Below are 14051 nucleotides of genomic sequence, written 5' to 3'. Positions count from 1 at the left end.
CAAAAATGACTCAGATCAGCTCATGTGGTCTAAGATCTTGTTCAGGCATCAATATTGCGCACTGTGTTCTAGTAATCCTTGTTGGGATTAGGTAAAGCCTTGGCCACCCTGGAGCTGGGTTCAAATGCCAGCGCAACAACAAGAATAGGGGGGGGGGGGGCACGAATGGTGGACAGTGGCTCCGTGTTGAGCAGCACTGACCGAAGGCGATGCTTATTTGGATAAGATTTGTATTCCGTGAGTGTTGCAGTTTCGCCGGTTGGCACACTAATGCGCTGCCCGTGAATGTATCACGGGAGAGTGTGTGGATGGAGGAGGTTATATTTAGAGCGTGGGGGAGAAAAAAACAGTAGTGTCGAGGGTGATTCCTCTGAATGGTTGCTTGGTTTTGTCAAGAACCTGCTGCAGCAGAAGAGGAGGAGGGGACTGGCCGATGCGCGCAGGAATACCAAAATAGGCTTGAGCTGCATGCGACTGTCCTGCCGGAGCTAAATCGAGGTTGTTGTGTTTTGGAGAGGGGCATTCAAAGAGGGGACACGGCCGAACGTCTGTTATCTGCACGGGTCATTCATGGAAACAAGGTTAAAGGTAAGACTTTGGTGTTTCAAGCTGATTGAAGCCATTTAGTTGTGAATTAAATGGTCGTTAAATGGGAATTCGCTTTGCAATTAATTATAAATGGGATTTTAAATGGGAACGCGACACCTTCATATTGCTTTGTTTTCCATACTGGAGGTAATTTGAGTGCTGGCATGTTTTTATCCCTGCAGATACAATGTCACACAGTCACAGTGAGATGTACACATACGACTTCAGTGATGGAGACCATGCATCAGAGACCCTGGATGCTCTCAGACATTTCTACACGAATGGCCTCTTCACGGACGTTTCTCTGCAATGTGGAGACTCCGGCCAGGTGTTCCACTGCCACAAAGCTCTGCTGTCAGCCAGGAGCTCCTATTTTAAAGTCATGTTCACAGCTGATATGAGAGAGAGGTCCAACAGTGTGATCAAGCTGACCGGGGTGGACTGTGTGGTCCTGGGTGCTCTGGTGAACTATGTGTACACAGCTGAGGTGAGCATCACTGAAGGCAATGTGCAGAGCCTGCTGGAGGCTGCAGACCTCCTGCAGTTCCTCTCTGTGAAACAAGCTTGCGAGGAGTTCCTAATTCGCTTGCTCGATGTGGGGAACTGCCTTGGGATGCATGCTTTTGCACAGCTGCATTTGTGTCCCAGTCTGGAGAGGGAGGCCCGCAGGGTGATGCTGAGCCGGTTCACAGAGCTCATTCTGCAGGAAGAGTTTCTTGAGCTGGATCATGAGAGGATTAGATCAGTGTTGGCGGCTCAGAGCTGCACCGTGCAGAGGGATGAAGTGCTGATTGATGCCGTAGCCAAATGGGTAACTCATGACTTGGATAACCGTGTGCACTTTGCTGCAGACTTGCTGTGCTGCATCCATCTGGACTTGGATGAGATTTACTTCAAGACCACTTTAGAAGTTCAAAGACCATGCCTGCTGAACAGTGAGGGGAAATTAAAAGCCTTGATCAATCAGGCATTAAGATCTAATGGCAAAGAGATGTCTGCATGCAGGAAAATGTCATCCAGCATGTACATAATTGGTGGATACTACTGGCACCCTCTTTGTGAAGTCCACATATGGGACCCCATCAGCAACACCTGGGTGCAAGGAAAAGACATGCCTGACTATGGCAGAGAAAGCTACAGCGTCAGCTTATTAGGAGCAAATATCTACGTTACAGGAGGCTACAGGACGAACACGGTGGAGGCTCTGAACACAGTTTCTGTTTACAACTGTGACTTTGATGAATGGACTGAGGGTTGTCCCATGATCACGGCCAGATACTACCACTGCTCAGTGGCTTTGCATGGCTGTATTTATGCCATTGGAGGCTACAGAGGAGGAGCTCCCGAGCAGGAGACAGAGTGTTACGACCCATTGAAAAAGAAGTGGTTCCCTGTGGCCAAAATGGTCCAAGGTATGAAAAATATGAAGTGACACAGTGAACACAAATTTAATTTTTGTAGCCATCCCCTGAGCTTCTGATCAAACCAGTTAAAGGATGTTTGTTTGAAGCTCAGTTTCAGGGTTCTCCTTAACCACGCATGTACTGATAACTGTCATGAGAGTAGATTAAGAGCTCCTAAATATACCTGACTGAAACTTGTGATTAGATTGTCTCCTTACACGAGGTCTGCTTTCTTGTGCTTCTCCAGAGTCTTTCATCAATACAGAGAATCGATATTAGAATACACTGTCATTGCCATTTAAAGATGTAAGTGATAGGTTTCTTTATACCCTCTGTTTCCCTTGGAGGTGTGGGAAATGCCACTGCCTGTGTAATGGGAGAGAAAATCTATGTGACTGGAGGTCATTATGGATACAGAGGAAACTGCACCTATGAGAAAATCCAAGTCTACAGGCCAGATGTGAATGAGTGGAGTATTTTTACAATAAGCCCACATCCAGGTAAGAAAAACAGAAAAATACATCAGATTGGAAATGTGATGACCATGTGGTTCTGATTTCAAATCACTTGTTTTCCAGAGTATGGGCTGTGTTCAGTGTCCCTCCACAACAAGCTGTATTTGGTGGGCGGACAGACGACTGTTGCAGACTGCTACGATACAGAGAGGGACGAGTGGAGACCGATGTCAGTGATGAAGGAGAGGAGGATGGAGTGTGGGGCTGTGGTGATAAATGATTGTATCTATGTAACGGGAGGTTATTCCTACTCAAAAGGGACTTACCTGCAGAGTATCGAGAAATACGACCCTCAGCTGGACTCATGGGAGATTGTGGGGAGTCTTCCTGGACCGGCCAGGTCACACGGGTGTGTTTGTGTCTTCAGTGTTTAGTGTCAAATACTTATCAGTACTGTTCTCATTTGTGCCAAACAAATCAAGCCTTTGACTGTGATCTGTGAAGTCTGAGAATGTCAGGTGCACTATCATGCAGTACGGTGTTTTAGGCCATATTATGCTCTGAATTTAATGTTTAGAGCCACTTACCAAACTGTGAATATAAGTAACTAGCTTTTTACTTACAACTCAGGGGCTTTGCAGTTAGCAATACATTTTAAATTATGTGATGCTGTTTAATTATCTGAAAAGAAAAAACTGTATCTCGGACTTCTGATGCACTGGGCACTCCTTGTGTTTTTTCGTAGTTCGTAAGGCCATGGTCATCACTTGATTAATTTAATTACCCCCTTAATGCTGGGATTGTTGCTTGAGAAAATTAGGATGTTCAACATGGACATTTGCAACCCAATTCAATAAAAGGTAGGATACTGTGTGAAATGATCATAAAACATGTTTTGCAAGTTATTGCAACCTTTAATTTGAAAATAGTGCAATTTTACAGATTTAATGTTTTTTTTCCTCACAATTTGATATTAAATAGTGGCTTTAAATGACATGCACAACATACCAACTTATATGGAGTGGAGGTTGTGGATTGATCACATCTAGCTAACACTCACCTATACATTATTTCCATGATTTATTGTATAAATTTCATACAATGTCTAATTTTAAAAGATTTTTATAAAGAAATTGACTGTAAAATGAAGAAAAAATCTTACAAATAAAAATAGGAAGATGTTTTACAAATAAAGGATTAACATTTCTGTGACTGTGATAAAATGACAAGCGTTATGTGTTGTGTTGGAGTTAAGCATTATTCTCTAATCACATGAATACAGAAAAGGACACTCCAGTGGTGAAACTAGGTGAAGCTTTGTCATGTTTCATTATTTTGCTGAATGAATTTTTTTTTAATAGAATTTCTCAAACTCTCAAAGTTTAAGTCTTGAAGCATTCAATGAGTAAAAAATAGAAATACATAAAGGGGAGTAAAAGATAATTGAATAAGACAGGAAGTGTAAAGTAAGAAAGGTAATTTAAATTAAAAAATCACCATGTACATGTAATTTCAAGGAAAAAAATAAGTTCAAGAAAAATATTTACTATGGCAATAAAAAATATGTGTGCAATAGCGTTCTAGTTGGCATAATGCCATAAATTTATCATTTCATTGTTTCCCTTAAAGAAAAATTTGTGACTGTGGTATTTATAAGATAGAAACCATTATACTTGGCAGCACATGATGTGATATTACCACAGCAATCTGACCGCTTCTTCTGTATCACAGCGGCACCTTGAGGCTGTGACAGTCATCATATGTACGGAGCTGCTCAGATAAATGCTGAGGTGTTGCACCATAGGTTGTCTGGGACAGAGAACAACCGCCTTTCGCGATAAACGGCAGCCCCGTGGCCCTCGCTGCGATCCGTAGCACGCACACGCAGTTGATTCAACAACGTGCAACTAAAGCAGTGAGGGCTTCAGGTTTGAACAATCTTCACAGTAGCTAGTATAGACTCGACGCAACGTAAGTCTAACTTTTTAGTTTGCCTTTTGTTTTATTCGTATTGCCTTATGAATGTTCTTTAAAATAACCTCAAAATAGAGTTGGACATTCTCATCAAACATGTTTCCTCTTCATGCTTTCTGTAATGGAGTTTAGTGGAGTAGAAACTGAACATTGCAACACCGTCCTCACAAAAATAGATATTTTACAATGTAAAACATGGAATAGACTTTGTAACTGAAATGTAGCAGGATGTGATGGGCGTTTTTATGTCAGTGTTTGCAAACAGCATGGCCGGTGTGTAACGTTTCAGCTGCGTTACAGATGGAGCTAAGCTAGCATGTTAGCTTCGAAGCTAGCACTAAAAGCAACATGGCATTAGAATGAAAGTAAAGTGTTCACTGCATCATAAATATTAATCTTTTTCATTTAAACGAGTTTGTGTGTATTGCTTCTACCTTTGAAAGCGACGTAACCAGCTGCACAAGGTTGTTTGGGGGTTTGATGATGCAATTAAGTTGTACAAAAAAAAAATCTGAAACTGACTCATCTAAAGCTGATTTTGCTTCTTATTGCAAGAAGTAGATAAGACTAGATTACAAATTTAAAGAAAAGGTTTCAATTGAAATCTTAACAAAGCTCAGAGCCCCACCTCATGGTAGCTGGTCTTGCAGATCATCTATCAAGAATATCACAGCTGTGATTTTAATGTTGGGAATTAAGAATAGATTATATCTACAGATTTAAAATTATAATTGTAATGTAAATACAACAATTTTGTGTCCAACTAGCCCTGAATTTCCTTCAGAGAACAATCATGGCAGAAAATCAAGCAGAGATGACTCCACTTGAAATGAAAGTGGCCCGACAAATTGAGGTAATCCTAAATCAAGATGTATTTTATACAAGTGTGTTTAATTTAGAGAAAAGCATCTAACTCTTGCTGTGTACATCTACAGTACTACTTTGGGGATCACAACCTTCCAAGAGACAAGTTTCTCAAAGAACAGCTGCAACTTGATGATGGCTGGGTCGCTCTGGAGACAATGCTTAAATTCAACAGGTTTGTTTCACCTTCCACTCGTTTCAAAGTGTTTAAAATGATTTTTTTAAAACTAACGTCAGAGGAGTGGACACCTGGTTGGTGTTTGACTGAGAATGTAGATATAGACAGTGCTGACTAATCAGGTCATGGCCCCATTCTGACTCATAGTGAGCAGAGCAGGATTATTTTATGTCCTCCCTTTTTATTGTAGTGGCACATTTAGTCAGAGCATGCATACACAAACCATGCACTTCATACCAACAAATTAAACATTTCCTGGATTAAGAGGTGTTTATGTTGTGCCATTAGATTTTGATTGTGTAGTTGTATTTTCCCCAGACAAAGGTGAGTCAGTCAGCACTTTGTGGTAGAGAACAGTCTGTTTTTATCCACAAAAAATGAGATCTGAAGGTATGAAAATATCCCAGACATGATTGATTGTAGTAGGGTTAGTTACACATAACCTGTGTTTTATATTGGCTCTTCATCACGTAAAAATGCCTGCTCATGTAGAGAATCGGTATTGACACTTAACCCTGCAGCAGCATTAATTTCTTCCCGTCTTTGGAGTCAAAGTGTTTGTCTCAGCATCTTTTTTTTTCTCTCCTCCCAGACTGAAGGCTCTAACTGGAGAAGAAAGCGTCATCGTTTCAGCTGTCCAAAAATCAAAGACTGGCCTCTTGGAAATTAGCAAAGATGAGACGAAAGTCAGGAGGTGTCCTGACAAACCCTTACCCGAACAGAATGAAGAATACAAAGACGCCCTCAAGAACAAATCTGTCTACATTGTAAGTCTTGACTTAATAGCAGATCAGCAGAGATCTTTTTATGGTTAGCTAATGTAACCTTCAATAAATTAACCCAATGCAGTCAAACACAAACAAGAAAATACCAGGGATTGAGATTTATTACATTTTATGTTCATGACAATAAACATTCTGATTTTTCTTACTTCTGACACTAACTTGATTTAAATAAAAGATTTTTGTTTTAAGATTGTTGCAACTCAGACTGATTACATGTTCAGTTTTATTGCTCTGTTTAAGTTCCCTTTTTGTCTCTTTTTCCTATCTAGAAAGGATTTCCTCTTGAAACTACTTTGGATGAGATTCAGGAGTGGCTGAACGGAAAAGGCACCATAGAAAACATTCAGATGAGGAGAAATATGCAGAGAGAGTTCAAGGTAAATTTATGTCATGTGACCAAACCTAATGTTTTTGTCCTTGGCTTTTGGAGTTTCGTAGCATTATTTCTTTTCTTTGCAGGGATCAGTGTTCATCTGTTTCAATACAGAGGAAGCCTCTAAACAGTTCCTTGAACGTGAGGACATTAAATCCTTCAAAGAGAACGAGTTGCTTGTGTTAGCAAGGTAAGCTATGCCTAATTGTTTACATTCTGAATACCATGTCATTTCAAAATGATCTCACTGCTGTTCCTTTTTCAGGGAAGCTTACCAAACAAAGAAAGCTGAGGAGAGGAAAAACTCCAAAGCAGAGACAAAAGCGAAAGCTAAACAGTGAGTAAACAAGCTAAAGTCTTCTATTCCACAAATATTTTCTCGTTTTAGAAAATGACTGACACTCTTTACAAAATGTGATCTTCAGTGACAAGGAACAGAAGCAGAAAAATGCAGAAGAGAAAGAGATGGTAAGATCTCTCCAGGTACTAATAACTGTCTCTCACTGGATTAACTCGACACACATAAATAATTCATTATTTGTTTTTAGGGTGCACTCCTGGATGAAAACACTGGCTGCTTGTTGAGGTTTTCAGGAGAGCTGAAAGATGTCTCAAGAGAGGACTTTCATGAATTGTTCAGGGGGCATGGAAAAATTAAGTGGGTTGATTTTACGAGAGGGGCCAAAGAGGTAAGCCACCTTTCTACTTCTGGAGTTTTGTACTGAGAGTCCAAGAGATGTTGGATGGATAAAATTGTGTTTTTCACTCAACAAGGGGACGCTACTTTTTGATGGGAATGCAAAAGAAGCATTTGACAAGGCCAAAGAGGCAAATGGAGGAGAACTGAAAATCAAAGAGAACAGCGTTGAATGGCAAGTGCTGGAGGGAGAGGAGGAGAGAGAGGAGATGAAGAAAGTAATCGAAGCTCAACAGGAGTCACTGAACAGGAACAAAGGCAGAGGTAAAAACTATTTAATCTTGCAGTTGTTAAAAAAACACCATAAGTCGTTAATTAACTTCAATGTAAGTATTCATTCATCTCTTTCTGTGTGTAATAGGTGGCAGAGGAAGAGGAGGTGGCAGAGGAGGTGGCAGAGGAAGAGGTGGCCGAAGGGGAAGAGGTGGCAGAGATCAAGGCAGAACTCAATACAGAGGCAAAAAGACGAAATTCGACAGTGATGATGATGATGATGACGGTAAATGAACATTTCTAGAGCCTCAAAGATTTAATTGAAGCCAATGAACCCAACATTAAAATAACTTATTTCCTGCTTTTTTTTCCCCCAAAGAACCTGCGGCCCTAAAGAGAGAACTAGAAGATGCTGATGGTCCTGCAGCAAAGGTTGCAAAAACTGAGAATGGATCTTAGTCAAAAAGTGGCAACCAAATTTGTGTATTTTTTTTAAACCTTTATTTTAAACAATGAAAATGCAGAGGCAACGGAAATCCATTCCAGTAAAAGTGTCATGCAATGGAGAACCGGATAAAATCCACCTGGATATCAACCTAGAGAAGATTTAAGAAAGATTTTTGTCAGTTCTCAGCTTTTTTAAGTCCTTGTATATTGTGCCTCCTATCAGTTGTGTTACTGTTTCATTTCTTAAAATGCTCTTGATTTTATCATTTTTCATGAATTAGCTATTTTACCTTAATTTAATTCGACCTCATTGCAAAGCTGGATTTATACACCAGCAATTGACATGAATCAGTGTGCCATTGTGTTTTTCTTGTAGATTTCCTACAGTGCGTGCTGAGAATAACTGCTTTGTTCTTTTTTAAGTTTGCATATGTTGATAGTGAATAAAACCATTTATAGAAATTAGTCAGTGAGCTTTCTGTGTCATCAATTAATCCTCTAACCCACCTCACAGTTAAGAAACACGATTTACAGGCTTACCGATTTCTTCTTGTGAAACTTGTAAGATGCGGGTAAGTCATATCTGAGTTCTGTAGTGACAACACAAAGTCAGTCATAAATGTTACAGCATTATACAAAGAAAGCTATATTGAACACATTTACCGGCTATAACTTCCATCTTCACATCCCAGTCTTTTGCTTTCTTCTGTATGTGCTGTAAGCAGATTAAGACATACACATCAGTTTTGAAACCACTGGTAGACCTTGATTTCCAAAAAGAATGTAACATTTTTTTATTTGTCAAAATACGGGGCAGTTTTCCCCTCAACATTAGTCAGGTAAACATACTGTAGTATTTAGATGTAAGATTCGTGCAATGGCTTAAAGACTTAATTTTATCTTGCTTTCAAAGATCCTCTCATGCTTCATTATGACCGTGCTGTAAATAGGTTTGGACAATGAACCTACCTCTCGTGTTGATGTTTTATGCAGTGAATAAACTGCTGTCTTTGCCATTGTTAAAGCTGAACGTAGGAACTTCATGTCCATACCTTGAAAAACCACAAACTATTACACTTAAGGTTTTAACCAGCAATAACCACCCGAGTACCCTCTGAATTATTATTGTTTACCCTGGTTGTGTTTTGTCCCAAACGGTGGGTTCATTATGACTGTGTCAAACTTCTTGGCATAAGCCCCCGTCTCCAAAGCACAGAGGTCGCACTGAACCAGATCCAGAGTGGAAATTTCAAATTCCTCTGCATTTCTTTTGAATATGTCCAGGGCGTCGCAATCAATATCGAAGCCAACACAAAAGCTAAGGGGCAAATTGATACACATTATTTAGAGGTTAGTTTTCTCATGAAGACATGATTCTTCAATGTTTGACCAGATTCTTACCCTGCATCCAGCATCACCGCCCCGATACTGAGAACTCCACAGCCACAACCAAGATCCGCTACTAGTTTCCCCTCAATGTCGTCAAACGTGTTATGGATAGTATAAAGCATACATGCTGGAACAAGGTGAAGAAAAAGTCAACGAGAACCAGGTGAACTGTTTGTAGGGTCTTAAATGACAGCAAGTTATCAGCTCACCTGCAATATGTGGACTGGTTGGATATTGCTCAAGAAGAATTTTTGGCTCCTCAAATATATCCACCTGCTGAAGACAACTTTCTAACTCCTTTAGTTTCATGACTACCGACTCTGCTGTTCCAGTTCTTTCCCTAAAATCCAAACAATTTAATCCAAACAGTTGATTTATCACTTAAATCGCTGCGAGTCTGTATGCGTGTGTGTGTTTCAAGCATGTCGGAGACCACTTCCGTTATTGTCTGCGCACCAACAAAAACAATCCGACGTTGAATAAGAACAATCAACTGTGGTTCTCCCCATTTCCTTGGACTATATCAGTTTTTAAAGCGCCCAAAATATATGTCAGTCATTTAGTAATACATTATATGTTCCTAACTTAGTTACATGTCTGAAATTAAAGTCTGAACCCCAAATTTAAATGGAGGACATTGGCTTCATTATAATCATTAGTCTGGGTTTGTACCGTGTAGATCAAACATTTTCAAGGGTTTATAAAGAGGCTTAGTTTAATTTAAATAACAGATAAGGCTAATATTATTTTACTACAAGTGTGATTTTAAGTTACGTTTAAAGTTACGTTTTGACTACGACGCAGCGAGTTGTATCGCGAGAATTCTCGAGAACATGGAAGCAAGACAACAAAAATAAATTTGTGGACAACAAACCAGAGAGCATGATGGCGGCGTCGCTGCTGCGCCGGGACAAGAAAGCCACTGCCGCCCACTTGAAGGCAGACTTAAACCGGACAGATAATAGCACTGGAGTCAGACAACTTCAGGAGCTGCTTGACGTCGTTCTAAATCCCGAAAAACCAGCGGCTGACAGTGAAGCTTTGGAGTGGTGTAAATGTCTTATTGCAGGAGGCGAAGGTTTCGAGGAGTTCTGCAAAACGGTCCGTTCTTATGACAACGCGACTCTCTGTGGCTTGGTTTGGACGGCTAATTTTGTGGCTTACCGATGTCGGACCTGTGGGATATCCCCCTGCATGTCGCTGTGTGCTGAGTGTTTTAACAACGGAGACCACACGGGCCATGATTTCAACATGTTCAGGAGCCAGGCTGGTGGGGCCTGTGACTGTGGAGACAGTAATGTCATGCGAGAGAGTGGGTAAGTCCAAGCTAGCAGCTAGCTGAGCTGGCTATGCTAGCTAGAGGGATAGCCAGGTAGAGGGTTTGACAGGTCTTGCTAGAAAGCCAGCTTAGTTAGCCATTGAATATATCTTATCTGCGTAGGTCACCTCATCTGTCAGATAATTATGTTTCGGACAAGTTTACGAGTTACTGCCAGCTTGAAGCCCGACTGAATGGTACGATGCTCCTGTCATTTATTAATAGAAGACCCTTGACTAAGCACCCTTTGCTCCGATGGTTAGCCAGTCATGCTAACCATAACAATTCTTGTACCAGCAGCTAGCAGGTGAAACTGGAGATTCTTATCAATGTCTGTACACAAATGATACATGAATCCCCACATAGAGTACACATATTTGTATGTTTTTTTGTTACACTTGATTTATAAACGCTTTATTTGTTGTGTTTTTTGTTTGTGTTTTTTTTACAACAATATCATCAATTAGCCAAAAAAACGTCCATCTAGCACAGTAGCGAAGACAATATTATTTAAAGGAAATATACAGTTACGTAAATTTAAATGCGAAAATTTAGTATTTTATTACACTGTTACATCTCAGTGGTAAAAAAAATAAATAAATAAAAAATAATTAAAAAAAAAAAAGGTCAGTGTGTCTGTCACGTACTTAACTACCCATCAAATCTCTGTTCTCTTAGTTTTCCTTTCAGGTCATGCTCTGAGTGATAGCTTACTGTAATTATTGTAATGTTAACATACTTATTTTTAGAGGCTCACTCAAACCCTTGTGATGTCAGCTCTGTAGGTTGGTGAAGGTATGGGTTTATATAGATATAGCCTGGAAGAATATTGGAATGAGAGTAGTAGTTGTTGTGTTACTAATAAAAAACAACTTCGCTCATATATATTTTGAAGATTTAATCAAATTCCAGAAATTCCTTTGCCTTAATCCAACAATGTTTTGAATTTTGTGTCTTAAGACACTAAATGTGTATAAAAGTTCTACAAAGACAGGTAGTAAATATAATTTTACTAGACCCAGCCCTTAGCTTTGGAGGAACAAAAATAATATAGTGGGCATTTACTTCCTGACTTTGCTACACTCAGTTTTTGGTGCTACTTGTCAGAATAAATCAAGCAACTCAATAGATGAAAACTGAATAAAAGAGAGAAAAAATGAGATGATATCTTTGAGAGTAAATTAGAGTAATTTCCCTCCGGGGATTAATAAAGTATGTCTAATCTAATCTAATCTAATCTAAAAGCCCCCTGCATCAATACTCAATAATACAATATGCTGTTATTAATGTGATTTTTTTATGTGTGTCTGTGTGTGAAAGATTTTGCAGACGGCATCGGTTGAGAACAGGGGAGAACATCCCCTCAATACCTCGAGACCTTCTCTTGATGTCTGAGATGGTTCTTCCTCGCTTTATCCTGTGTATCATACAGTACCTGAGAGATGGATACATTGAGCCAGGTAATCACTGAAGAAGACAGTTTTCTCTCATCAAAGAAGAAATGTCGTTTGATTCTATGTGTTCCTCTGTCTTGAAAGTTTCTGTATGATGGACACTAATGGTTGCACATCACATGTAAACAAAATTGTGCTTTGCTAGCCAGATTTCAGTGTTGCACAACTGTTTACATCCTAAGTTACGTGTCCTATGGCTTATATCTGTTATCTCTCTTTACCAGACACCTCAAGTGATCGAGATCTACAAAAAGTTTTGCAGCAGCTGGAGCCTCAGATCTCCTTCCTTGAGGAGCTCACGAAGATGGGCGGAGCAATGAGGACTGTACTGACAAAGATCTTAACCAATCAGCAATCATTCAAGGAGTTGAGCATGGGTAAATGTCTACAGTTGAGCTTGTGCTGTTGTTGTCATTTCTCATCTGTTACTCAAGACTAGTTTATTTTTTTCCAAACATGTCGCACCACAGAACTTAAGTGATTTCTCTGCTCATTTGCTAGTTGTGCTTTTCGCTCACCCTCAAATTTCTTCATCATAGTAAATTATGTTTGCAATTATTTTGCTCCTCTGTTGCAGGCCAAGAGGAAAATTTGTATGCTAAAAAGAACTATGACAAGTATTTGTCAGCCTTGAAAAATTCAGGTCTTGTGTCAGTGGAAGAGAAAGCTCAAGGCGCCACTGCTGATGTCCCTGTTGGTGCTGAAGGAGGGGCAGGAGCAATAGTTCTTTTAGGTAAGATAAATACTGAGTAATGTCACAGTCAGTACATAGTATGATGTATATGCCAGTCAATCATGAGACAGCTGTTTTAAATGGCTCTCTACTGTGAGTATCTGACAGTTTGTGGAGTCTGACTATAGTTTTTCCTGTGCACCAAGTATAGAGAACTGTGTCTTGAGCTGCTGATACAATTGTTTTTATGTTTTCTCAGGTAACTCCTCTCCAGGTAGCCCAGATGAGTCTAATAAAGAGGTATGTGTCAACAACTCACATAAAATGACTAACTAATTGAACTGTTTTTGATTGTGTGTGTTTTGTATAGGACATATAGCTTTAAAATTCCTGCATATGTTACCAAAAATTCACTTGTCTTGCAGACAGAAACAACTGCCAAACCTGTTATTTTTCATACTCTTCTATTGATATTTCATCACTTCTTACCTGGGTAGATCGCCATGATAAATTTTAGTTTGGAGAAAACTCCGTACAATGACCAATCAGTTTGCTTGTTATGGGAGCTGCGTGATGTGATTGTGATGGGCAGAGAGATGCTAGGACACTTTGTTTCTCTGAATGATTTTTCTTATGAAAAATATGAATGACTTTTTTGATTGTGTTTTCTAGGTACCATACTTCAACAGAGATTAAAATAGGATAGATCTAGATTGTGATTACTTGTCACGATCACTTTGGTTTATTACACTGCCTTTTTTGATACCACCAGGGCTAAAAATCGGATTTAAAAATGTCCTGTTAGCTAAAATTTTTGTTGTGGATTTTCCCTTTCAGGAGGACCAAGATGCTGGGCTTTCAGTTGGGCAGAGAAAGAGGGTTAAGCTGAGCAGCAGTACCAAAGGTAATTCACAAGAAAATATTTTTACCAAGTATGTGAAACATGCACCGACTCCCTTATAATGTACTCTTTCTGCCTCCAGACCCGTGTATTATTGAATCGCTGAAGCATAAATGCTTTCTGGAGGAGCTGCTGTTCTGGACAATAAAGTATGAGTTTCCTCAGAAGATGGTCACCTTCTTACTCAACATGTTGCCAGATCAAGATTACAAGGTATTACCTCGAAGTGTTGAAGCTATATTATAATTAGATATATTAGGACTCATGGCAGGACCTTCCAGAATTAAGCCACAGCATCTTAGCAGTTAGCCTCACTCACGTTCTGGGCTCTTCTCTACC

General features: G+C 39.7%; 4 protein-coding genes across 4 annotated transcripts in view; 3 read left to right on the top strand and 1 right to left on the bottom strand.

Moving 5' to 3' along the window:
• Positions 1-137: 137 nt before the first annotated feature.
• klhl23 (kelch-like family member 23) lies at positions 138-3516 on the top strand. Its single transcript, XM_074695007.1, has 4 exons — positions 138-588; positions 771-2000; positions 2339-2491; positions 2570-3516. Exons 1-4 carry the CDS (start codon positions 375-377, stop codon positions 2878-2880), a joined length of 1908 nt encoding a protein of 635 aa, XP_074551108.1. The 5' UTR covers positions 138-374; the 3' UTR covers positions 2881-3516.
• A 728-nt stretch (positions 3517-4244) lies between these two features.
• ssb (small RNA binding exonuclease protection factor La) lies at positions 4245-8442 on the top strand. Its single transcript, XM_074695497.1, has 12 exons — positions 4245-4417; positions 5188-5273; positions 5356-5459; positions 6055-6229; positions 6517-6624; positions 6707-6810; positions 6886-6957; positions 7046-7088; positions 7169-7309; positions 7395-7581; positions 7679-7816; positions 7910-8442. Exons 2-12 carry the CDS (start codon positions 5214-5216, stop codon positions 7987-7989), a joined length of 1212 nt encoding a protein of 403 aa, XP_074551598.1. The 5' UTR covers positions 4245-4417; positions 5188-5213; the 3' UTR covers positions 7990-8442.
• Positions 7992-9834, bottom strand: mettl5 (methyltransferase 5, N6-adenosine). The gene is made up of 7 exons (XM_074695498.1): positions 9576-9834; positions 9379-9493; positions 9111-9295; positions 8947-9029; positions 8641-8692; positions 8518-8567; positions 7992-8126 (listed from the first exon to the last, which is right to left on the bottom strand). The coding sequence occupies exons 1-7, from the start codon at positions 9673-9675 to the stop codon at positions 8085-8087; spliced, it is 627 nt and encodes a 208-aa protein (XP_074551599.1). The 5' UTR covers positions 9676-9834; the 3' UTR covers positions 7992-8084.
• Positions 9835-10196: 362 nt separating this feature from the next.
• ubr3 (ubiquitin protein ligase E3 component n-recognin 3) overlaps positions 10197-14051 on the top strand; it is a 37230-nt gene continuing 33375 nt past the window's right edge. The window contains exons 1-7 of the mRNA XM_074694740.1: positions 10197-10682; positions 12005-12144; positions 12363-12515; positions 12716-12871; positions 13071-13111; positions 13649-13715; positions 13795-13925. Of these exons, the coding sequence (XP_074550841.1) occupies positions 10249-10682; positions 12005-12144; positions 12363-12515; positions 12716-12871; positions 13071-13111; positions 13649-13715; positions 13795-13925 (1122 nt within the window). The 5' untranslated portion in view covers positions 10197-10248. The remainder of the gene's footprint in view (positions 10683-12004; positions 12145-12362; positions 12516-12715; positions 12872-13070; positions 13112-13648; positions 13716-13794; positions 13926-14051) is intronic.

This window comes from Halichoeres trimaculatus, unplaced genomic scaffold, assembly GCF_033239565.1.
Source record: "Halichoeres trimaculatus isolate MK-OKI-2021-1 unplaced genomic scaffold, fHalTri1.1 fHalTri1_scaffold_19, whole genome shotgun sequence".
In the NCBI taxonomy this organism is placed as follows: Eukaryota; Metazoa; Chordata; class Actinopteri; order Labriformes; family Labridae; genus Halichoeres; species Halichoeres trimaculatus.
The sequence above is the reverse complement of the archived record's forward strand: the minus strand, read 5'-3'. Positions and strand labels throughout refer to the sequence as shown.